Genomic DNA, 23,948 nt, shown 5'->3' with positions numbered 1-23,948 from the left:
TCTGATCATCTTTTTCAATTGAAGTTTGTACGTATATACATATATATGTATATATGTATGTATAAACATTATCCATTGGTAAACGGAAAGACGTTCAAGGTGAAATCATAATTCTGTTAATAATTGTCTCTATACATATAGAGACGACGATATTGTAAGATTTACTGTTTTCCGCGTATTACGTTTATTCTTCATGTCTACTTCTAAAAACAAGTTATCTAATGCGGTACCGAACAGGTATGTTCACAGTTTACAGTATTGAATTTTTGGTACATACAACTTATTTACATACGTAGTACAATAAGATTATGTATAAGTACATAACATATGAACATACGCGATGCGGATAGTGAGTGACCTCTTCTTACTTCTTACCGACGATATTGTGTTAATTTAGGACGTGTTATTATTGATTTCTCTGTGTTGAGACTGAATATTTAAAGAAATCGATGATTTCCTTGCAGTATAGCACATAAACGAGGAATTATTTGAATAAAAAGAAACTTGATGGATCAAGTTATTTTTCATTCGGTTAGAATCGTATCGGCTGTCATGTTTACGTGTTGGTTACGTTAGCACAGGTTATGTGCATTGATTTCAAATGGTGAATGTATGAAAGAAAAAAAAAAAAAAAAAAAAAAAAAAAAACAAGTTGTATTTATTAAATTAAACACCAGGTTGTTAATTTTCATGTTAGAGCGTGTTCCTTTTTTAACGTAACGACAAAATGTATGTATCTTGAAATATGATGACAGGAAGAGGTTAATCATAATTTGGATATATAGAAAGTTTTCCTTGTACCAAAGTTCGAAACTGAGAGAAAACATGTTTGTATATTTCTGGTCATTAGTGTGGTGGTATTTCAGACCCATTATAAAATGGTTACTACGTCAAACAACACAAATGTGCGAACTTCAGAGAATTTGTTACGGAGAACCATCTGGAGCACCACGGACGTTAGCTGTAGAAGAATCTCTTAAATTGTCTAGAAATGCTAATATCAAAACTCTTGTGGCTCACTTGAATGATCTTGCGGATCAGCATGCAATAACAACTAAAACAGAACGCAAAATCTTAGAAGAAGCTATCAGAACAGTGTTGGTGACTAAGAAAATAAATCCAACCGCGCATCCTGATTTTGCTAAATCATTTGGCAAGTGTGTAGAATTAATTTGGGGCTATAGACAACTTTGCGCAGAATGCGAAGAACTTAGAAAAACCCCGTATGATGCTGACAATCCTGAACATGAATTGTTATTGTTAAAATTGTGGAACTTGTTGATGCCTTATGAACCTTTAGATGCCAGAGTTACTAAACAATGGCAAGAGATTGGATTTCAGGGAGATGATCCAAAAACAGACTTTCGAGGAATGGGAATTCTGGGTTTAGAAAATTTAGTTTATTTTGCTCAGGAATACCCAAGTGCTGCGACGCATGTATTATCCCATTCTACTCATCCACGTTACGGTTATGCATTTGCTATTGTTGGTATAAATTTAACAAGTATGGCTCTAAGATTGTTAAGAGATGGAACTGCTAAGACTCATATTTATAATTCTTCAAAAACTTTACCGACGATTCGTGCCTTTCATCAGTTTTATTGTTATCTGTTTTATGAATTTGATGGGTTTTGGATTGATTCAAAACCAAGCAACATGATGGAGTTCTCCTCCATACAAGAAAAATTTGAAAATAGTATCAGAATGGCATTAGCTGATTCGTCTACAGTCTTTAGGATAAATATATCGGTTGATAATGTTTAAAATAGGTGGAATATTTTCTGTTGATAAGACCAAAAATGTCGTACAGGGAATGAATGTAATGTAGATACATTTTCATAAACTATAAACGATGTAAAACAGTTATTTTCGAGTCACTAAGTTACAGTAAGATGTAAAGAAGCTTAAAACATTTCATATTATATTTTTACTTAATGTTTCTACTGGCTTATATCGATAAAACTAATAAAAGAGATTCATACGTTACCTAATGAATTTGAAAGAGTTGAAAGAATTCAAACAAATTCATTTGTTTGATATAAATAAGTTGAAGTACAATGTATATTACAAGTAAATATGTCGTTTTAAGTTTATTTTTATTTACTTTAAATAAAGCGAATATAAAAAAAATTACTTTTATTATTTTAGTTTTTTGTTTATTTTTTTTGTTTTTTTTTCATGGAAAAAGAAAAAAATACAAAGTTTGATAAATATTTCGGCTTGATAAATAATTCTTTGTGTAACGATAACAACTTTTATTTAAGAATATTTATTGTAAAACATAGAGAATACTTTTGTTAAAAAATTAGTATTCTGTTGTAATTATTATACATATTTTATACAAAGTAACAAATACAAATGCCGAAAACGTAACGTATACGCATCGGTATCTTTTTTCAACAATTATGGGTACTGATCAAATATACATATACATATAATACAAGTATGAAAATATACATTTTAATTTTAATTAAAAACTTGTTTTGTTATATGTGAATTAAAAGAAAAAATTAGCTCAACTTAAAAATTTATTCATCTAATTATTTACTGTGCTTTTATCCGAAGTTATAAATTCTAATACATTGGCACAGTACCCGTAAACATGTATTTGGTACATAACAAAATTAGTCTTTCTTTTGGGACAACTCAGTTTTACGTCTGAACTTCGAAGCTACAGAAATAATTATGAATACGCCAATTGTTATACTGCCAAGCTTCATCATCCACGGATTTTTACGCAGAAAATTTGCAATCGTTTGAACAAAATCATCGCTGAAAATAAATATAATTGTATTAAGATACTAGGACAAATGTTTAAAAAAGATAGTTTGAGATTAAGAAAAATGTGTTGAAACTTACAGTGAGTAGGCAACCGTTCCTGGTGTAGGAACAGTTTCGACACGTGCATTTCTGTACCATTCCTTAGCAAACGATACGAATGAATTAATGTCGTATTTCGGGATCTGATAACGGTACATTTTACCATGTCTGAAGCTGCAAGTACAAAATAAATTATGTTAAATAACATAAGCATAACTTGTACTGCTTCATTTCCTAATACTTTCTGTTTTGACATTTGGTATACTTACAATATGAATTCAGGAGCTTTATAAATATTAAATCTTTTTGCTGTAGACGCACCAGTTGTATATTTATCAATACGGGCAACATTAACTCTTTGCCTAAGTTTTGCACCTACAGCCTCCCATCTTGCAGTCATTCTTACACATTCCAAGCAATCTGTACCATAACTGTTTGTAAGAGAAGAAAGAAAAGAAAAAGTTGCATGAAATATTCATGAATTAGAATAGGTATATGAAAGCATAGAATTTTTAAAGGAAACTTACAACATAACAAACCAATCTCCGGTTGTAGATCCGCTGCTTGCCTGAGTTAAATGTTCAAATGTATCGTCAGTTAATTCCTTTACAGTGGGTTCTTTGTTTTCAGTAAACATAGTTAAAATTTCTTCGTCGTTTAATGGACCTAGGAAACATAAAAAATGTAAATTTCTAAACGAATGGAACCAATTCTTGATAGAATAATTTTTTCTGTTGTATATACCATCATAAAGTAAAGGTACTCCGTGTCTAAAGAACACAAGTGCAGGTTCTTTATCAGTGCTGTAAAGACGTAGCAATTGACTATCGATCGCTTTAACAACTTTAGCAGATAGTAAATGCATGAAATGTTTGTTCAAATCGGTTATTAGATTTTCAAAATTATCGCATGCTTTGCAGTTCTTTTGAGCTGCAAATATAAACATAAGATACATTGTTGTATGAATTTTATTATCTATGTATATTCGAAATAACAGTTTCAAATACTGGATAACATTTCATTGGCAAGTTATAACAAGACTTGTCATAATAAATAAGTTTAAACGAAATTTTTTTATTGAAAAAATTCTATTCCTGTGGTTGAACATATATATAAGTATACTCAATATTGTTCTGGTTCTGAAAACTCACTGAAAAAGACGACCATATATTTTTCGGTTGTTATAAGATTTACTAGCTTGTCATCGCTCACTGTTTCAAGATTGGCAGATTGAGCGTTAACGAAGCTACATATCAACCCAAAAAGTATTATTCGTAACATTTTGCGTGAAAATAGATCTACAATATTGAAGGGAATATTTTCACCGGTATTTGATACACGTCAAACAGGTTAACGTTCCAGTTTCTCATTCCGTTCCATTCTGTTCCATTCTGTTCCATTCTGTTCCGCTGGAACTGTTTGGAGCTACAAAAGTCCTGAATAGCTTATTTTTGTTCTTTCACAAAACAGTCGGTGATTCAAAAGTGGTTTATCATCTGGAATTTTATTGTCAGAATTTATAAATTAATCTGAATTCAAAAACAATCTGTATTCGTGGAATTGAAAGTACATGTAAGTACTCACTTACGTCAATGTTTCAGCGTGTTTAGGCGTGCAATGTTTATCGAAGAAAATGAAACAAAGTTGTGGAAGAACGATTATCGAGGCGAAAAATAAATGGCACAATAATTCCACATTAACCCTTTTACTTTATTAAGTATAAGCTCGTTTTTGCATAGTAAGAGTGGTGGTACATTGCTAGCAGTATACATTAGGAGGGATGCTTTGGTCTAGTAGTCGAAGGTCGAAAGGTATAATGGTAGATGGTAACTACGTAAATGGTAACGTATACATATGTATATGTAATATGTAGTTAGCAGTGGTAGGTCGAGGGGGATGTGCTGGTATGTGGAGAATCGACGTGAGATAACCAGCAGAAGAGGGTGGTTGACTTGGTCGAAGCCAAGAAGGATTCTACCATCTACCAACGGAGTGGTTGGTAGTCGCGTACTCGCATCGTCAGGTGAACAATTTTTCTATGAATATAATCGGTTTACCAAAGTAAATATTTTCGAAAGTTTACTGCTACTATCCGCCGCATTTGTCTATTTTCGTCGTGAGTATTAAACTTAACAAAAGTCACTCTTCGCAAAAATAATACATATTGCACGAGCTTGCAAAAGAAAACATAAATTGAAGCTGATTTTATTGATTTATTTAAAAGGTTTTCTTGATACACTTTTGTTTAAACACTCTTTGAATTATTATTATTTGATTATCTTTGGAATTTTTTTCGCGCGCGTCAAGTTGATGGTGCCGCGTAATCGTATGCAGAATGTTTTATTCAAACTGGTTCAATTTTTTAGTAGTTATCTCGAATCGAATGTGTTCACGCTGTTTTTAATTCAAGGGGAAGGAAAGTGGTTTCCTTTTTCTGGTCTATTTGAAAGTAAAATGTTTAGCATTGCAGATGGCTTTTCCTTGCTGGTAATTAAGATTTAAAGGAGAACGCACGTATTAATAAATCTTGACTCGATGTAATCTTTACGTTTAATTTATTTTCTTTTTCGTCACGCTTAAATAAGAAGAGACGAAGCGTTTATTAAAGTTTAAAACTTGGAATACCATGAGATGATAGTGTTTCATTATTAAAATGAAACTCGCCAAGCATCTCGTAACAGTGTCGTCGTTGTTATCCAAATAAAAGAACATTGATGATATTATGCAAGCATGCTTCGAAGTCCTTTCAGTTTTATTCTCAGCCATTCACGTTCCGTACTTTGTTTCACGTTATTAATTTTAATAGAATTCATTGTTGCGCGGAAAGTCTTAACGGTTATTTGAGCTTGTATTTACAATAATTTTCATGAATCATATAAAATCCACGGATGTGTTTCTCCTTTTTCCATTTTCCGTTTCACAAAGAGTTAATTAGAGAGTTGTTATTACTCGACATACGTACATATGTTCCTGGCACAATATGAAGAATAAGTTGAAATACTTTTTCATTCAGCTCGAATACAAATATACCAACGTACGTTTGGAGAATAATCATCGTTTCGTATGCGAATTGTGGAAATGAATACAAGCTGCTTCCGTACAGAGATTTGTTTAAAATAATAATTATATTATGTACCTAACGCGTAGAAGATACATAATGTGAAAAATTTTCTTGTAACGCGATGCTCGTGATTTGTTGTTCGTCCTTTTATTAAGAGGAAGTCTATTCGGACCAGGATGGCGCAGGAAATTCCTGAGACAAGTAAGTACGTACCGGAAGAAGAAGAAGAGGAGGAGAGAAGAAAGGGAACCGTTCAAGAGGGAACCGACTTGCGGAGACGACAAAAGGAGTAGTTGCAACGTCAAAAGCAGCAAGAACAGCGTCAAGTATGCGTCGTAAATGGTTCGAAGCTTGTACGAGTACACCATTTGCGTCACTGTCCTTCGTTGACCGCGCCCCTCTTTGGTTTTTATTTCCTACAACCTACGATATCGTTGTTTCGTTCTCGTGCTTTCAATCTTACATTTATCCGACTAACGTAAGAGGTATGGTTGGTTTGATTGAGCCTAGATAAACATTGCAAACGTAGGTACAGTGTGCACTGTACGCTGTTACGGAAATGATTTATAACGGAAGGTACATATGTATATTGAAAGGCCCGAAAATTTTCAACAAAGTAACGTGTGTGCACGTCTGGTCGTATTTCCGACACGGCATTTCATTTTCTTCATCGGAATTTACGGGCCCGCGCGAATGCTAAAGTGATTCGTCGATCATTAATGTGTTTACCCCTCTAGGCGTAAGAAATATTTCGCTAACGACGAGCGTAAACGTTTCTCATTGTTTCTCATTTGTCGAATCATGTTCCTTATTATTCCAACTCGCATATGTAACTGGTAATATAAGTATTTTCTATTTTCTTCCTCCCATCAAATTGTTGATATACAATGAAAATGTTTTGATAAAAACATTATGCTTTTTAATTTTAGTTCACGGACCAGAGTATATTTTATAAAATCGTACATTTTTCAGACGAAAACGTTGTAAATATCCATTTTATACAGAAGCGTCAGGAACAGGTATTATCAGCGCAAAGTCGAGTTTCTCTTTTTTTACCATCAGGGTAGGGAGAGAAGAATTTCTGGTAAAAGATTCATACGTGTACCGGTGGCCAGCATAATAAAAGATTAAAATATTCAGAGCCGTAAAGTGCATCCGAATTACATATTGCAGGGTCGGATTAAGAACGGTTGAACATTAGCATTGCCACAAAGGAATGTTGCGCTAAGAAACACGGTTGCGTGTAATAATAAGCATTTACCAGCAGATTACGATGATAAATCGACGTGAATTATTAAAACTGTGACTTAAACAGCGCAATTTTTACGTGGAAAAAAAAAGAAAGAAAAGAACGAAAAGAACTCGTTTCATTACTGTTCTCAGGAAATGGATTATCCTTGTGCTTTAATGAAAACCTTTCGTTTGAATTGAAAGACTGAAAAAAATCGTAGTTTTTTTTTCTCCTATGATATGTATACATACATGTACGTATGTATAATTTTCTAGGATCCAGGATATTATAGAAGGAAGCTTTTTAAAAAGGGGGCAGTACTCGTTTCATGAATACATTTATGAAAACTCCTCGTTAGCAAGCTAATAAAATAGTTTGGCGAATTATTCCAACGTTATTTCCATAAAAATTCATCGGAGATTCTATTTTTCCTTTATCGCGTTGTTAGCAGAAAGTTGAAAACGCGTTTCGTGGGAAGTTGTTGCTTAGCAAAGTTTCTGCTTGCAGAATATTGATCTCGAGTGGTAGCCAGTAAACGTGAAAGTTTAAAATCTTGTTCGAATCTTTAGCTATTTTTTCAAAATGTCGTTGGACAGCAATAGAGACGCGTTGAAAGTAGAGTAAAGTAGAATAAATCCGCGCGAGGCCAGACGGAAGAAATCGTGACATTGCAATATTATTTGCCATTTTATTTTAGTCAAAGCATGCTGGTATACGTTTATAGTTTTGGGTCATCGAAGTGTAAATATTTAATCACCATAAGTGAGATACAGTTACTCGTTTTTTTAGGGTTTGTTTTTAAAGAAACAAGACATCGTTACAGTTATAGTTTATTTTCTAAAGAGTGTAGTATTTTAAGTTAACCGCAAAATTAGGTTTATATATCACGTTTCTCTTTCTTTTTCTTTACAGCTTCAGAAAATCGTGGAGAGTTATTCGCCCTGGGGTAAGCCAGGAGGTGGTGCTCCTTGCGCAGCTACCCTTCGAAAGAAAAACGTCCCACTGGAACACCTCTGGAGCCAGTCAGAATTTTGGTCAGGTAAAGTTTTTCCAACATTTAGTTGTTCGAACAAAAGAGGATTAACAAACTTGTTGCGATTCTTGCTACATTGCAATGGAAAATCGACTGTTTTCACTGTCGTATAACTGGCGAACATATTTTATCCGATATTTGGAATTCTCTTCGCGCTGCCTCTGTTTCGTCATGTTTTTTTTTTACGAACGCTTTTCATATCACAAAATCACGTTGTCGATTTGCAGACTACCCGATTTGTTTCAATCAATGAAATGTACGTGGTTTGGTGAACAATTATTTACACACACACACACAGTAGAAATGAACAGTACCGTTTGCGTCAACGCTAGAGGTTTCAATTTAATTATTAAGAGCGATAAATAACGAGCAACTGTGAGGTGAAAAGAAAATAATGGTACAACGTATTGGGCATGAAAAATTCAAAGCATGCCGCAACATTTTTATCTTTTGTTACCGTGTATGAAGTTTCTTTTGTTTCTCCTCTTTTTTTTATTCTCTTAAGCTTCTATCGTTAATCGAACAATCGATCGTTGTTAATTTTTTAACGAGTCGATTTTTATCGATGCACGTGATTGTTAAAGTTTTAATGGAAAATTCGAGAGAGAGAGAGAGAGAGAGAGAGAGAGAGACCGAATTAAAAATCCCGTTGCTTTTACGCCGGTGTATGTATGTATGTAAATACAGCGCGCACAAAATCGTGATGAAAGCGAACATTCTTTCACAAATTGGATGCCATTCATTCATCATTCCTGGCGTTAAAATGAAAACTCGTAAATCGAATTCACGTAAAAAGCACGTACACTCGCACAGAGACACTGTTTATTTGTTTCTTTTCAATTTTCAATTAGTCACCCAGCTGTGTACTTTGTTAATCAATTCTTTACGAACATTCAGAAATTTTATTACCAGTCTGGAAGAAAGAAAATTCATGGAATCTATTTGCATGAGGATGATTGCCACATATGAAAAGTGTCATTATGCCATGGCAGTGAACGTGTTAATATAATTAACATTTCATCGCGAAAGATCTATCAACGGACCGCTCAAAACTCATTTTCAAAGGTATGAATTAATGATTTTCAATCTCGCGTTTCGATTCGAAGCGGCTGGGCGGCTAGATCGTTTAAATATACACATCGCCAATAACTACCTTCTTGCCTTCGGATATTATTAAACAAAGCGATTATTCTGGGATTACCGTACTACGGACAAACCTACTTTGCATATTTTCAATGCAGTTTATTTCGCTGCAATGAAATCTCACTTTCTTGTTTCAACATCTTGCGCTTTTGGGACTGACTACTACGTCGCGTACGTTGTTTTATTGTTTCATCGTAAAGAAGCGAACGTTTCTCGTGTTAGGACCCACTGTATTATGTGGAGATCTCGAACAAATTTTTTTTCGTCCCCATAAAATAACCTGGATATCAGTCTCATCAAAACCGGAAAATAGGAAGATCGTGGAATTCTAAGCACGAAAGTCGACAAATAATATGTGTATAGAATATATGTAATATCTACATATTGAATGGGTACCCGGTTGACCATTTGAGAGTTAAATAGGAAATTTAACAAAGGGAAGGAGAACATGAAAAATGCATTATATATGCGTTCTGTTCAATTTTTTAATAGATATTCTTTCTTGTGAAATTCTTTTAATTTTAATACGTGATTTGTATAACAATGAACGATACGGAACGATTCGAGTTTGTTCGAAAGGGTACGTGTAAGAGTCATTTCGTAATGGATTTTCCTTGTACGGTAAACGTAAAACATTTTTTTCGTGGCAATAATGTCGATAAAGGGAGAACGTCGACACAGTTTGGTGTTCGTCTTGGTTCTCGGTTCGAACCTTAGACGTATCGTTCCCCGATCACGTACAGCTAGAAATGTTTCTACTTCCTTGTCAGAGAAAATCGATTTCTCTTGGTCCGGCGCGGCGATGTGAAAAATTGTGCCACAAAAGAATTTCTCAAGAATGTTTTTTTTGTTTTTAAATTATTTTTTCAAAACAAATTTTATCGAAAAATGGAATGCAACCGGTTCCACCGGTATTTTCGAAAGACTTGATGTTCAAAAACTTGACGTTCAAACTTTCTTCTGTAAGATTTTCAATTGTAATTACAGATAATGAGATAATGGATGAAATTTTATTCATCCTGTCGTGAAACATTGAATTTGCGTTAAATATCAGGCCATAGCATGCGTAATAATTTTACACGGAGCGGTCGCTTTAGGGATGTAGGAAAGGAACCTTGGAAACTGCTTAACATGCTATGATGCTGTGTGCTTAGCTGGCGCCTCTTCGGCCCTGGGGTCGTCCTGGTCCCGGTGGAGTTTCTTGGAGGGATCCCAAGTTGCTGGGTGTGCGCTTCCTCGAATCCTTGGTACGCATACTTGTTGGTGCGTTAAACATTATGCTCTGACAATGAGAGCCATCAGCTCTCGTAGTTTAAACTTGCCTGATAATTAGGGAAGCTTTGTTTACGCTTGCTCGGATTTTCGGATCGAACAGTTGAAACTTCCTTGCTTTGCATACAACGCTAACTGTAGACGTTTGTTAGATAAACTATGACGATTTGTTTACTATTGTGGATTCGGGGCACCTATAGACAGCTAGAATATAGAATTTAAGTAATTAATAAGAGGAATCCTTGGAGACTATAGAAATTTCTGTAAACTTTATTACAGTTCAGTTAAAAAACTTTTTTTAATCGTTTAACATGTATAACAAATTAATTAGAAATGTTGAAATGGTGTGAAATGTAACGAATTAACATAAACGTAACCAATCGCACAGTGTCGATACTTGAGGCTTTTTCTATCGGAGCTGGATATCATCGTACACGTTGCTAGTGGGTTTTGGTAAACAACGTTTCAAGTGTAAATTAGCGTTTATATTAACGTGCTTTCGGGACACGGTGGCAGGGTTTCCGTGGAGACGCGGTTTCAATTGAGCACTACCAACCACCATCCTCCAACACTCTCGTCTTTTCTCCCGTCACCGCCAACGACGTCAGAACCAACCTCTAGAACGAACTTGTTAATTTTTAATTAACCGTTTTAACATCCTGAAACCTTTCGTAACGAGATTTATAAGATTTATAGAATTAACAATGTCAGTGATATATGTATACATATAATGTTATCTCGATCGAGATCGGTTGGACGGTTTTAGGGTTTGACGATTCATTTTCCTAAGTATCGGTACAACGAAGAGATTCAGGTATGTATACGAATTGACCGGGGGTGTAGTAGACGCCAAGTACTCGTTACGTTGCCACCGATGCCACCACGGGTCCTGGATACGCGATAGAATCGTACGTATCGTATAATCGCATGGAAAATGAAATTTCGATTCCCTTTGCCTTTACATAACAATAATATCTAAGAAGATAGCATCATGTGAAAATGGTTGACGAACCATGTGCTCACCACAGTGCAGGTTAGCGTTGTTACGATACTCGAGGGATGTAATTACATTAGAGATAATCAACCCATTGACCTGAACTCTCTCGACCTCGACAAGTTCAGCTGTCGACCGGGGTTCGTACCACCTTCCTCTCGAATGTTTGTCACCGTTACGGTCCGTCGCGTCGCGTCGCGTAGCGTCGGTCTGTGTATTCGTCAACAGGAGGATTTTCGTCGCGTCTCTTAGCGCCAGCTCTTACGAGCTTCAGACTTCCTCGTTCGAAGACGTTCGTGTAATTACACGCTGAAAAATCGCTCTAGACGGCTGCCTTGTCGAGTGTTGTCTTTCACGCTGCTCACTTTCCTTTTACTTTCTCCACCCTCTTTGAAAGATTGCTTTTCATCCACCTCTTATATACTATGTGTCCTATGTCCTATTCTTTCTCGAAGATATCGAAATTAATTTCATTTTATACGAATTTGCTCGAACAATTCAGTTCGAATAAACTTTGAAAGGTTTACGAGGATCGTTATTGATCGTCGTTACAGTTGCACACCATTTGGAAATGTGCTAGTGCGTGATAGTATTATAGTAAGTGATTGTTTTGTGATTTCGTTATAGTCGCGTTGTATTCTATTGTACAGTACATTATACATATTACATATTGTATATGTATAGGGTAGACCGCGGTGATATTGTTTTATCGTGATGTTGTTAGACCGATTACAGACGGGTGGAATACTGCGGGACTGATGTATAATGAGACACTTTGATAGGGTTTAATGGAATTCTGTATGAAGCGGCCGTCGCGCCGCGCCGCGTCAGGGGTGTTACGTTGTTCATAATATGGTTGGACGTCGACGGAACACCACGGCGATTAATCATCGTCGATTATCAGTGGCTTCACCAGATAAAAAGAACTTTGACTCCAACCTGAGTGTTTCAGAGCGTTTCATTATCTTTACGATATCCTATTTTTCTAAAATTTTCAAGACAATCACTATCTATTATTACGTTTATATTCTATCGTACGATTAAAAGTGAAGTGCAAAAGAAAATTTCCTTCAAATCGAACAGTAACAAATTGATGTTCGACATTCAATTCATTCTTTTGAAAGTGTACATCTCTGCGACGCGACGCGACGCGACGCGACGCGACGCGACGCGGACGACCGTTCTAATTTCTGTCTTCGTTTTAACGAGGAGATACTGTCTTTAAAGAACGATACTTGAGAAAAGAATAGACACCGGAACAATGCGTTTCCTCTACTTTCCTTGCGACTTTCCATTTTATTTCTTCTTTGCCTGAAGAAAATTTGATCGTGTACCGAACGTACCGAGGAGGCTCGGACGGGAAGCTACTGAACGATTTTTTTTCCAACTTGTTCACAAATCCTTTTTCATAGAACGTCCCTACGAGTTCAAAACTCGTGAAAGTTGGAAAATATCGCATGATTTTTCTCCAGAATCTTATCAGTATTTTCATTTAATTGGCGATTCGTGTTGCATTTCAATTATGGAGATTTTAAATTCCTGCTAACGTTCACACTTTTCGTTTTGCCCAACAAGATTGGTAGGGGTTCAATTTATTCCAAAAGTTTTCTGATCGTTGCAAACCCTTCTTAAACTCGTACCATTGCTTTACACTCAATTTCTGCTTTACTCTTTTCTTTTTAAAAACTGGAAAAGGGATTTTCAGTCACAGTGAGGGGAAAAAAAAGAACGTTTCTAGAAAAAGGTAAATCGAGCGAATGTGGCACAGGAAAATTGTATTTTTTTTTTCAAGTTTCTTCCGTTGTGTACTTATTAAAGAGTAAAACCTCTTAATAAACTGTCCAGTGTACGTGTCTAGTAAGGTAACATCGCGCTTATCCTTTCTTACGTGTTTCAAGAGATTAAACGCTTCGAGGCAGAAAGACAAGGAATTATTTCGAGTGAACGCTCATGTTTTAGGATAATCTAAATGGATTCCTGTATGATTTTTTCATTTTCATTTTCATTTTCAACGAAAGAAAAAAGTAAATAAATAGCCGTGTTCAAGGGGATTAATTTGACAAACTCTCTTCCTTTGAAGAGAAATCTGCTCGCTTGTTCTTTTCGCAAAACGTATGGTTAGCGTATTTAGTATTTAGCATATATTTCGTCGTTATTTTGCGAGGAAATATCGATATAGCACTAAAACAATAAATAATGTCGTAATGGTTTTCGGCGCGGCGGAGGACAAGGCAAGTTTCTATTGCGGTAAAAGTTAGTTTGTTCGATGGTAACAAGTTTTGGCCTAGGTGTTTGCTTTCGTATACATATTATCGTGGTAAAAGAGCTTGCTATCCTCTCACCGATCCTTGTTTTCTCGTGCGTCTTTGTTGTTTCTATGTACATATGTATTTACGTACCCTAACGTGCTTTCACATTTCATTGCGATGCTTGCCAACTTCTCCAACGAGATGCGCCAATGAAATTTTTATATATCGTGGAATGTTTATGAAACTTATAGACACGTACATAAGCACGTATTGTATACATATATATATAGTAATATTGATGATCGTGTGCACGCTTTTCAAGTGAGCAAAAGATATAGAGTAGCATTTTTTAACTAACGTACGTAAGTCACTGTTGTAACTTTCCATGCTATTTTCCTTTGATGAAAGAACTTTTATGGAAACTTTTAAGGGGATTCTTACGAAACGAGCCACCATGGACGATAATAGAATTGTGAATGTGTAACGAGTAACGAGAATATAGTGCGATGAGAACTGACGATAGATTGAACTGTAGGAAAGATGGATTGTTACGAAATCGTTTAAAGATCGTCGGAAATACGTAATCGATGATGTAACTTTTACGTTTATACCATGCTAACTATAATTTTATATAGGTAGGATGGATGAAAAACTAAATAGGGATAAATATTATAAACACCTGATAATCTGAGCCAAAAGTATCAATAGATATTACTTATCGTTAATGGATTAGATCGATAACAGAGATATCAGCATATTTCAAATTTTGATAATGATACTCGTGTTAACGAGTAGTTGATGCTATCGATGCTAATTTTTATTATAGAGTTGGTTTATATACAATTTTATACGACTTCCAATCAGTGAGTGTTAGGAAAAAGAAATGTGAATTGTATTTTCATCATATGTAAGATCGTGTACTTATACATATGTAAATTGTGAGGGTGACCGAACGGGCCGGAGGTTTCAGAGGGTTCAGATTTTGAGGGTCGTCGAAAGAAATGTTTCTACTTTAGGTCGCGCGGGCATCAACAGCGGGAAACCGACAGACAGAAAGGCAGGCTCGTAAAACAGTTTGTAATATCGCATGCCAAGGTAAACGGGATCGAGCGGTTGTGCGTTTCAACGCACCATTCAAACATCTGCCCTATTCCCTATGTATTATACAATATAAATATATGTAATATTTCAAGGAAACGCTCGATGAAAGTTTAGTTGAGAATGCTGTCGTTTCTTAGCTTACAATAAAATACCGTCGAACATGTATGTAAAACGTATGGCATATTTTTCAAAGATATCTTGCGAGGATTTTCAGATATGTAAACAAACGCGAAGCATGTTGGAATATTTCTTGGTTTCTATACATTGTATAGGTAAAGGTTCGAAGCTCAATCTATTTCAAAGCTCAAGGATTACATACCATCGCGAACACGTTCCTCAACACTCTCTACATACGTATGTTATGTATCTGTCAATATTTCAAACAGTCCGTACATCAACCGTACATCATAGGCTAATTAATAAGACAGTGGTAAGGGCAGTTTACAGTGTAGGTGGTAGATGTACAACGTATGAGAGGCTCTTCTCTAATGGACGTTGGCAATTTAATTTGAATGTTGTTTCCTCAGCTAGGACACAGTTTGTCCCGTCGCGCATCGTTCGTTGCCGGCTATATATGTACATATTACCTAGAGAACGTTAGCTTCATCCTTTCCAAGCCACGGAATCCATGGGTTGTCGCGTATCTTCCTGGTTACGATCCCTTTCGTACGAACCGGAGCCGGAGCCGCAGCCGCAGCCGCAGCCACCGCCAACCGAATGCTACGTTTTCTCCATTGTCTGACTATTGTGTCCCCGTTACCGCCGTGTGTCCGTTTCGTTTGTATAAGAGTGATTCATTTTCCGCGAAATATCAGTTCCTGCGCCGCATGAATTGCAGCTCGCACGCTCCCGTAAAACCACCCCCGTACCAGTCCTTCCTCCTTTCAACATACCCCTCCTACCTTACTTTTGCTACATACATATATGCTTCTCTTTCGCCGTTTATTTGGTGTCTGTCTCTTTTTGTGGGGTTGCATTATCGCGAAATTAGGTCGGTCGTTGACTGCCATGTATGTAAAATGAGATACGGGACCGGTGTCGGTGTTTGCGAAAATTGCTCATTCCTATCTCCATTTCTAATGGCGTAAGAACGGTAAAAAGACACATCGATGGTACTTCTGGTAGATTGAGATTTTTTAATTTCCGGCTTTGCTTTCGGGAATGGTGGAATATCAGAGTTTTCTCAATCGTGTATCGGAAATGTTTTCGGTCAGTGTTTTATTCTTAAATAGTTGGGAGCTATCGATTTAGAAAAAGTTTAGAAAAGTTAAATTTTTAAGTTTCGAGGATACGCAAAAAAATAAAACAACTATCTTGCGTTTTGAAATACGCTCTATAACTGTTCGTACAATGGATAGCAGAGGTTTCATCGTAATCGTTAATTTGGCCGAATTTTCAATGCGTGACGAACACGCGCGAATAATTTTGTCGTGACCCTGCAAGCGAGAGAAAAATTTCAGCCGCGCCCATAACGAGTGCTTCTGTTCTACTTAATTAGAGATCGGCTAATTTATGCGACAAACGTGTTCCACGCGCTTTCGCGACTCTCTCACCGATTCATTTTTATTATTTTTCATCCTTAATCGTTCCACGCCCTTAAAGGAGCGCAATAAATTTCCGTTTCACTCCACGAACCACTCGAGCTGAACGTCACGATTAATTATTCTCCTGCTGTTTCATGCACAACACCCAATTACTCGTCTCAGCTAACGGATTCAGCTTGCGTTTCACTGCTACCTGTCAAACGATCGTCAACAGAGTTTTCTCAATCTCGATGTTTTATGCGAGTCTTCCTACAATCGTGTAGGAATAAAATTTTATTCATTTTTATCGTATATCGGGACCGAGGATAAATTAGGAAATTGTAGAAGAAATAATTTTTCAACAATTTTTTAAGATACACTTTATCACAATTCGATAGGTAATAGAAGAACTCGTAAGAGCTGCTGCGGCGACTTTACTCGATGAAAAGTCGCTTTCAGGAGGCCGCAATTGTTTGCTCGAGTAGCTAGTTGACCGGAAGTAGGATTGTTGCACGTCGCGAAATTGATCGGTTTCCGGATCGATAGATCAATCGACAAAAATTAAACCGATTAGCAAAACTCCTTTCAATATTTCGACGCTTTAAAGATCTTTTCGCCACGAATTGCAACGCAACAAACGTTCGGGAAGAAAAGTTTCTCTGTAAATACGGGAAAAACCGCCGAGCTCGGAGAGCTTTTTAGAATTTCAACAGCCAGGAGGGAACGCGAGCTGAAAATAAGTCGATCGGATTGCAATTCCGCTCGTCTGGTCCTCTCGTTTTTTTACTTTTCATTCTTTCGACTGGCATCGAATCGATCTTCGTCGTAGTGCCGATCTCCTTCGAAATCGCTTTCCCCAACGGCACGGCACGGTACTGGCAAGCGGCGTTAATCGATTTTACAAGTTCTACGTGGCGGAACCTTTTACTTCTGTTTGTAAATCGTTGGCTCGAATCGGTGGAGCGATAGATCGCGAAATTCGCGAAAACTTTGGCTAGTCTGGCTGCGAAACCGGTGAACAGCAAGGTATCGACGCGACGCGACGCGACGCAACGCGTTTGGAGCGTTGCGTTCACGATCGATGCTGTTCGTCGCGTCGCGTCGTTTGCGGCCAGCGTGGCGTTAACTATTCGGAATTCGATTAGATTCATCGCTCTATCTCTTGGGAAATTGAGGCTAAAATAATCGGGCAAAATATCTACGATGATTTCTCTTAGTTTCTCTTAAATGCCTCAACAATTCAGGTATCAGCCATCAGCCATCAGGTATTAGGTTGGTACACAAATAATTCAATTGTCACTAAACCAACCAACCTGATAAATTTTCATGTTTATGTTGTAAAACATATTAAATCAATGAAACTGTTCTTTCGCGTAAATTGTAATTGTTCGTTTTTACTAAAAACTGCAATTATTTTTCTGTTAGAAATATAGAGTTTAATATCGTAAAAGGCATTTGCCTGATGTCATGTGAAAACGTGCACATACATACGTTCTGTTGATAGACGTTGAATCATGTTTCATTTGCAGTCTGAAAATCGCTCGAACGATGCACATCAATTTCCCCGAGAGAAATAGAATATTTGCATTAATTCGATTCCATCGTTGCTACTATAATTTCCGAATGATGCGACGCGTTTATATTCTCGGCACAGATAACAACCTGTTTTTTAATCTTCCCATAAATGTCGCATCACTGGACTGCAGAATAATACGAATAATGCACGTTACTCGTTTTCTGGCGATGCGATGGTTGGACGAAAATTAAAAAGTAAAGAAAGAAAAGGAAGGAAAGAAGCACGGCAATTTTCCGTAGCTGCAAATACAAAGCTAAACTATGTTATATTAAAAACTATTGAAACGTTGAAACGTTTCGCCTGCCAGGGGGGATAATATTTAGTTGGCCATTACGTAGCGTGCAGCACCGATGCGCTGATTATATTATGCGAGTCGCGTCGCCGAAGATATTGTTCCCAGGAGGAAATTAAACGAAATAAAACCCTTTAACGTCGGATTGTTTCGGTAAAAATGCAATCAATTGAAAAGGAGGCAACGAAAATCATTATTTTCGCCAGTTGTTATTATTATGCTGTTAATTATATGTAGACATTATAGACGTTGAAATGTTGGATTAGGAAATTAACAGTTTCGTAACAGTTTCGTAACAGTTTCGTAACAGTTTCGTAACAGTTTGAAAATTTGCAATTTGAAAGGGGCACTTGTTTCGACAATGTTATGGTGGGCTTCTTGCGGTTTTCGGCATATCTGTTATTGGGATCGATATTAAACCCCTTCACTGTTCTAGTTATAAGATCGGTAACCGCTAAATGTAATACAGAAACCGTGTCGTATCGCTAACCTATTGTATTTCTGATTGTTTCTGCATCATGAATAGCTATAGAAATTTCTACTCGTGATTTATTGAAAATGTTTGTTTGAAATATAGAAACAAAGCAATTTGTTTCGACGCGATATGTTGCAGTTGCTTCAACTCCTTCATTTGTTAATTTCTTGTTACTTCCATCTGTAAATTTAATGATGTTGATCAAGAAAAAATTTCTTGAAAATCTACGAAATTTGTTTTGAGTACTCGACGGAGTTTAATCGTACTTGAACTTTATTTAACTTGCCGGAATTAGTTTCTCGCAGACGGTAAAACTTGTTAATTTCTTTCCGTTTACAAAGCAAAATTGCCCTTACTGCGCTGCAGAAAGTTGATTTCTTTATTGGTTTCTTTATGACGATGGTTAAATTGTTAATGCAGTATTTGACAGTGAAATTTCATAAAGAAGGCTATGCCCATCTTGCCTTGGGTCTCTATTTCAATTATATTTGGGAATTATATGGTAGAAGCGTATCAAGAACCAACCCAGTTGTTTCGGATAGCCTGAATATCCCGTCTGTTCGGTATCGAGGATGGAACAGCCGATTCCCGATCCGCAGAACATGGTCGTTTCGAAACGCGTCGACTACGAATTGCACGTGTAACACCAGCAGCATTTCAACCAGTAGCAAGCACAAATCCGTCTTACGATGGAAGGGTAATTCCGTAGCTGGGACTTAATCGCGGCAAAGCATGTGCTGCAATCGAAACAACATCTATATCTATCCGGACCTGATTTCCGCCGGGGTTTAGGTTTGTCTCTTTCTGTGTCCCACACCGTATCTATGTATCTATGTATCTATGTATCTATGTATCTATGTATCTATGTATCTATGTACATACATACGTGTTGGCGTTGATCGTAATGGTGGGCTATCGATCAAATTCCATGATCTAAAACTTTGGAAATCGGTACGAAATTCAGAATCAGAAAGTCAAACTAATAACTTAATTAACGGTAGTAAAAGTGGGGATGTAGAAGGAAGATTGTTAGAATTCTAACGGTTAACTAATGTGGGGCAACCTGAAGACGGTTAATTTCATGTTTAATTTCTTTGATACACGGACTTTACTTAAATTTCTCGAATAGTTGGAATTGAAATGTTACATTAGTTAATTTAATTTAGTTTTGTTTAAATAGTATTTTCATCAGAGGAAGTGAATTTTGATGGTAGATTGTAGAAAATTACTTGGAAGTGAGCTGGAAACTAGGTAGAATATTTGAGCAGAAAGTTTAGGATGGTGAAGTGGAGATGGTTTCGATTGGAACAGATCGATGATCATGATAAACGATTGAACTACGTGATTTTAGCTGGTTACGTGATCTCGGCTCAGGGCTTTCTGGCTGAAACGCGCGCAGTTCAATTTCGTTCGTTTGAAAAAGTCTCGGACGTAATCGAAATTGCGAAGAAGAGAATTATGTGGACCAACGGGGAAAAATATCGATTCGTGCTAGCACTCAAAGCGTTACTTTTACCTATGACAATTGCTATTGCTTGCTATGTTATGACCTTCTTTCCTGACAATTGTTTTTCAAAGAACCTTCAGAAGCTGTAGTTTATTCGAAACTTTTTTCTTTTAGATGCTGATTGATAAATACGAAGAGTTTGTGATACTCCTTCTATCAGTTCGTTCCTATTCAGCTTGCGGTACGAAAAGCCGGCTTATTCATCCTTCAATCATTTGGTCAAAGTAATTAAGCTAGTTTCATGAAACACGTTAGAAATTTTACGAAACTTAGCTATCGAAATGACAATCAATACGAAAGAGAGTAAAAAATTGAAATTGTTTGTTTAAACTTTTATAAATAATCGTTGTCTTTGAAAGTTTTCCCTCGATTCGTTTGTTGAAGAATCGTTTGTTTCTCGTCCGAGGAAAAAGGTTTCTAGGTATTTTGAAACGTTTAAAAGTGCTTTAAACAATTTCAGTGGGCGTCGAAAGCAACCGCTCGTGCTTCCACGCGTTTCCACGTCTTGTCTTGTAACAGACACGTTCTGTTTTTACTCGTCTCTGCTCTTCGTTCCGCGCGACGCTTCTGAAGCACCGAGACTCTCGAGAGGGTTTCTTCCAACGTTGTTCCACGATTCTTCTCGTCACATCCTCTTGGCGCAATCCGAAACCGTCTGTCGTCTACCTTTTGCTTTCTGCCTTCTGCCTTCTGCCTTCTGCCTTCTGCCTTCTGCCTTCTGCCTTCTGCCTTCTGCTTGTCGCGCTTTTACGTAAGAATTTACAACAACGTCGTTAATTTCACCACCGGGAGGATCGTTGCATTTGTGCAAAGAACCAGGAAACCTGTGAATACCAAATGTCCAACGTTTTATATTTTCTATAGCATTCGAAAGAAGTTTGCAATTTAAACTGGAGAGGTTTCTTTTATTAAAAGAAACGTCTTCATTTCGTGTTATCATCGATTGATAAGTTTTTTATTCGTGCAATTGTAAATGAAAGAATTGATGCGTTGTTGAGGAAGGAAAGGAAATTTCTCTGCTTGTTGTAATGTTACTTTTCATGCAACGTTTTTTTCCCCGGAAGCATTGGCGCGTTTTCACGTGACCGCGATTAATGACGTCCATTTAGAACGAAGCATACACGTTGGCGGGTCGCTGAAGCCCGCGTCAAACGAGATTAAAGAGCGAAACGGGAGACGTTTGGACAGCTCTATCAGCCGAGAAAAATGTGTACACTGGCCCCGACTTTTGCACACGTTTTTGCACGCTTTTTTCGTCATGATTTTCTGTTTTCTGTAAATGTAAAACCGCATCTCTTTTCCTTCCTCTCTTCGTTATCGTGTCAAAAGGATAGCTGTCATATTGTTGTTTTGTAAATTTCAATAGTTTCTTCGTTTGAATTTATTTGAACGATCGAAAAGAAAGATTCGTTTCGGTGTTGTATTTCGGCTTGAATTGGTCGAGTCACCGGTCACTGGCCTTTACGATTCCGGAAGAAGGAAACCGGAACCCGACAGTCTTTCGGTCTGCTCAGAAGCGCCAGCGCAGCGACCAATGAAATATGCAGAAAGTCTTCTCTTTGTCGTGGAAACAGCGGCACGGGCGGCCAGGAGGGGTTAATTACAAGGAAATACGATAAAGGAGACGGGAAGCGTTTCGTTGAGACGTGCTGCTGAGCGGAAACGGGATTGCGGGTAGAGGGATGAAAGCCGAAATAGCTTTAAAGATTCCGATTACCCTTGTATTGTTAGTGGTTCACAATTTTTTTTACAATTTATCGACTTTTCGTTGGTTGGAAAGATAATAATTGATTTAATTGTTAAATGAATTAAGAGTTAATTGAAGGAGGAGGAGATTCGATGAACAGAGTTTCCGTGGATGAGAAAATTTTCGATTAAAAAAGAATTTGCACTTTTATTACAGTGACGTACGTACGTATATGTTACAGTAGACAGTGCGCGATATACATCTGACTGACTGACGATGAGATGTTTTTCTTCGCGATGCAATCGAACGCCGACGATACACATTTCATTCGACCGACTATATTCTGGTGTATGGCGACCGAGATCGGTTTTCTCTTTATCAGCCGAACCGCAATTCGCTGGACATTTATGCAATGGCGGGATCTAAATTTCCCTTGTAGGTATCTCCGATAACATCTGTGGTTAACCTATGGTACAACAAATATCTGAATTGTTCGTTTCAACGAATCGCCAATGTATAAACTATCAACGGATGCCCGAACACGAAATGTTTGCTTTTTTCTCTTTTCTTTTCTTTTCTTTCTTCTCTTCTCTTCTCTTACTTTTCGGCCAAAAGTGTTTCTACACTCGAGAGAGCAAGCGGAATCAATGCTTCTGATCCTAACTGAACTACGTTTACTAAACGAAGAGGTCGTCGAATGTTTGTCGAACGATTGAAATCCTTCTTCTTCCTAACCACTTATGTACAAACACGTTCGCGATCGTTCTGACGGGGCTCGATTCGTCATCGTCCAAGCAAAGAGAACCCCGTTGCGATCGGAAATTCAAGAAGCTCGAAATGCTCGAAACAACGCCGCGTTGCATTGTCTCTGTTTCAGAGGGAAATCGGTTTTGCCGAGCCATTTAGATTTCAGCAAGCGTGAAATTGTTCAACGAACCCGACGTGTCACGTAAATCGAGTTGCCGGTTCATCTTTCAAAGATTGATTCACTTTGCACACGCACACACGGTTTGCCGCGGCTAAAGCTACATCGAGTAAAGTTAAGATTCGTAGAAAATCACGTATGTATAAAATGCTCGGTTAACTAGACGGTCCATTTGTCTATGCACTGACACGCGCGTGAAATTGTTTGAAACTTGTTGGTTTCTATTAGATGCAGAATCGATAGTTTCCAATCTTTCGACTCGATCTTTCACCGACAAGGAGAGTTGCAAGAAAAAAAACTACCGCGAGTCAGGATTGTTTCGCGTTTGACGAGAGAGCGTAGGGTCGTCGACGCGATCTGCTCAAACGTTCGAAACCTCCACGAATCGGGAGTTTTTTGACTTGTCTCATACATTCAGGTTAGCGGTGGCCACGTTGTTGATAAAGTTATTCGAATGTTGACCCTCTTGGCTGGCTTGGCTGGCTTGGCTGGCTTGGCTGGCTTGTCTGGCAGCGTGACCGGCTTCTCCGCTCTGTATGCTGAAGTGTCTGTACGATATGTACTCCGGGGGAATAGGTTGCTCCCTTTTCACGGTTTCCCTTTGTTTCTTCACCTTGAGGTAACCGAGGACGGATACTAGTAGCAGAAACACGACGAATCCCATGCAACAACCGACTATAAGACCCAAACGTCTGGTCAGGAAGTTGCTCACGCTGCCGACATCATCCATCGAAGAACCATCGCTGCTGATCACAGCATCCGGTGCCTCCAGCGTTTTAACCTCGGTACAGCGACTCGTCGAAGAGTCGATCATTTGAATATCCGACGATGGTTCGAACGTTTCGTGATTCGAGAAATTAAATTGATCCATCGCGTCGTAGTCGTCGTCTAGACGTTGATTCATCAACCAGTTGCCTACTCCAAATACGCAGATCAGGTACCGAGTGTTCGGAGACAGGTTCGACAGTTTCGTGGAACGCGAACTAGGTTGGAGGACCTTCGCTCGAATCTGGAACTTTTGTTTGAAAGAAAAAAATATTTGATTTTCAGCGGATAGCT

At 37.6% G+C, this 23,948-nt stretch overlaps 3 protein-coding genes and 1 long non-coding RNA gene across 16 annotated transcripts in view; 2 read left to right on the top strand and 2 right to left on the bottom strand.

Moving 5' to 3' along the window:
• Positions 1-23,948, top strand: part of LOC143305305 (uncharacterized) — a 158,166-nt gene that overhangs the window by 2,019 nt on the left and 132,199 nt on the right. For all 4 annotated transcript variants that reach the window (XR_013062176.1, XR_013062175.1, XR_013062173.1 and 1 more), the window contains exon 2: positions 8,025-8,151. This is a non-coding gene — a long non-coding RNA (uncharacterized LOC143305305). The remainder of the gene's footprint in view (positions 1-8,024; positions 8,152-23,948) is intronic.
• Positions 69-2,359, top strand: LOC117604856 (ELMO domain-containing protein 2). The gene is made up of 2 exons (XM_034325378.2): positions 69-237; positions 867-2,359. The coding sequence occupies exons 1-2, from the start codon at positions 194-196 to the stop codon at positions 1,762-1,764; spliced, it is 942 nt and encodes a 313-aa protein (XP_034181269.1). The 5' UTR covers positions 69-193; the 3' UTR covers positions 1,765-2,359.
• Positions 2,482-4,160, bottom strand: LOC117604857 (thioredoxin domain-containing protein). The gene is made up of 6 exons (XM_034325379.2): positions 3,972-4,160; positions 3,565-3,750; positions 3,348-3,486; positions 3,090-3,251; positions 2,860-2,994; positions 2,482-2,772 (listed from the first exon to the last, which is right to left on the bottom strand). The coding sequence occupies exons 1-6, from the start codon at positions 4,099-4,101 to the stop codon at positions 2,625-2,627; spliced, it is 900 nt and encodes a 299-aa protein (XP_034181270.2). The 5' UTR covers positions 4,102-4,160; the 3' UTR covers positions 2,482-2,624.
• Positions 22,550-23,948, bottom strand: part of LOC117604847 (uncharacterized) — a 218,149-nt gene continuing 216,750 nt past the window's right edge. For all 10 annotated transcript variants that reach the window (XM_076688276.1, XM_076688277.1, XM_034325359.2 and 7 more), the window contains one exon: positions 22,550-23,904. In XM_076688276.1, the coding sequence (XP_076544391.1) occupies positions 23,296-23,904 (609 nt within the window). In that variant the 3' untranslated portion in view covers positions 22,550-23,295. The remainder of the gene's footprint in view (positions 23,905-23,948) is intronic.

Source organism: Osmia lignaria, chromosome 5, assembly GCF_051020975.1.
Source record: "Osmia lignaria lignaria isolate PbOS001 chromosome 5, iyOsmLign1, whole genome shotgun sequence".
In the NCBI taxonomy this organism is placed as follows: domain Eukaryota; kingdom Metazoa; phylum Arthropoda; class Insecta; order Hymenoptera; family Megachilidae; genus Osmia; species Osmia lignaria.
This window is presented reverse-complemented; position numbering and strand designations above follow the sequence as displayed.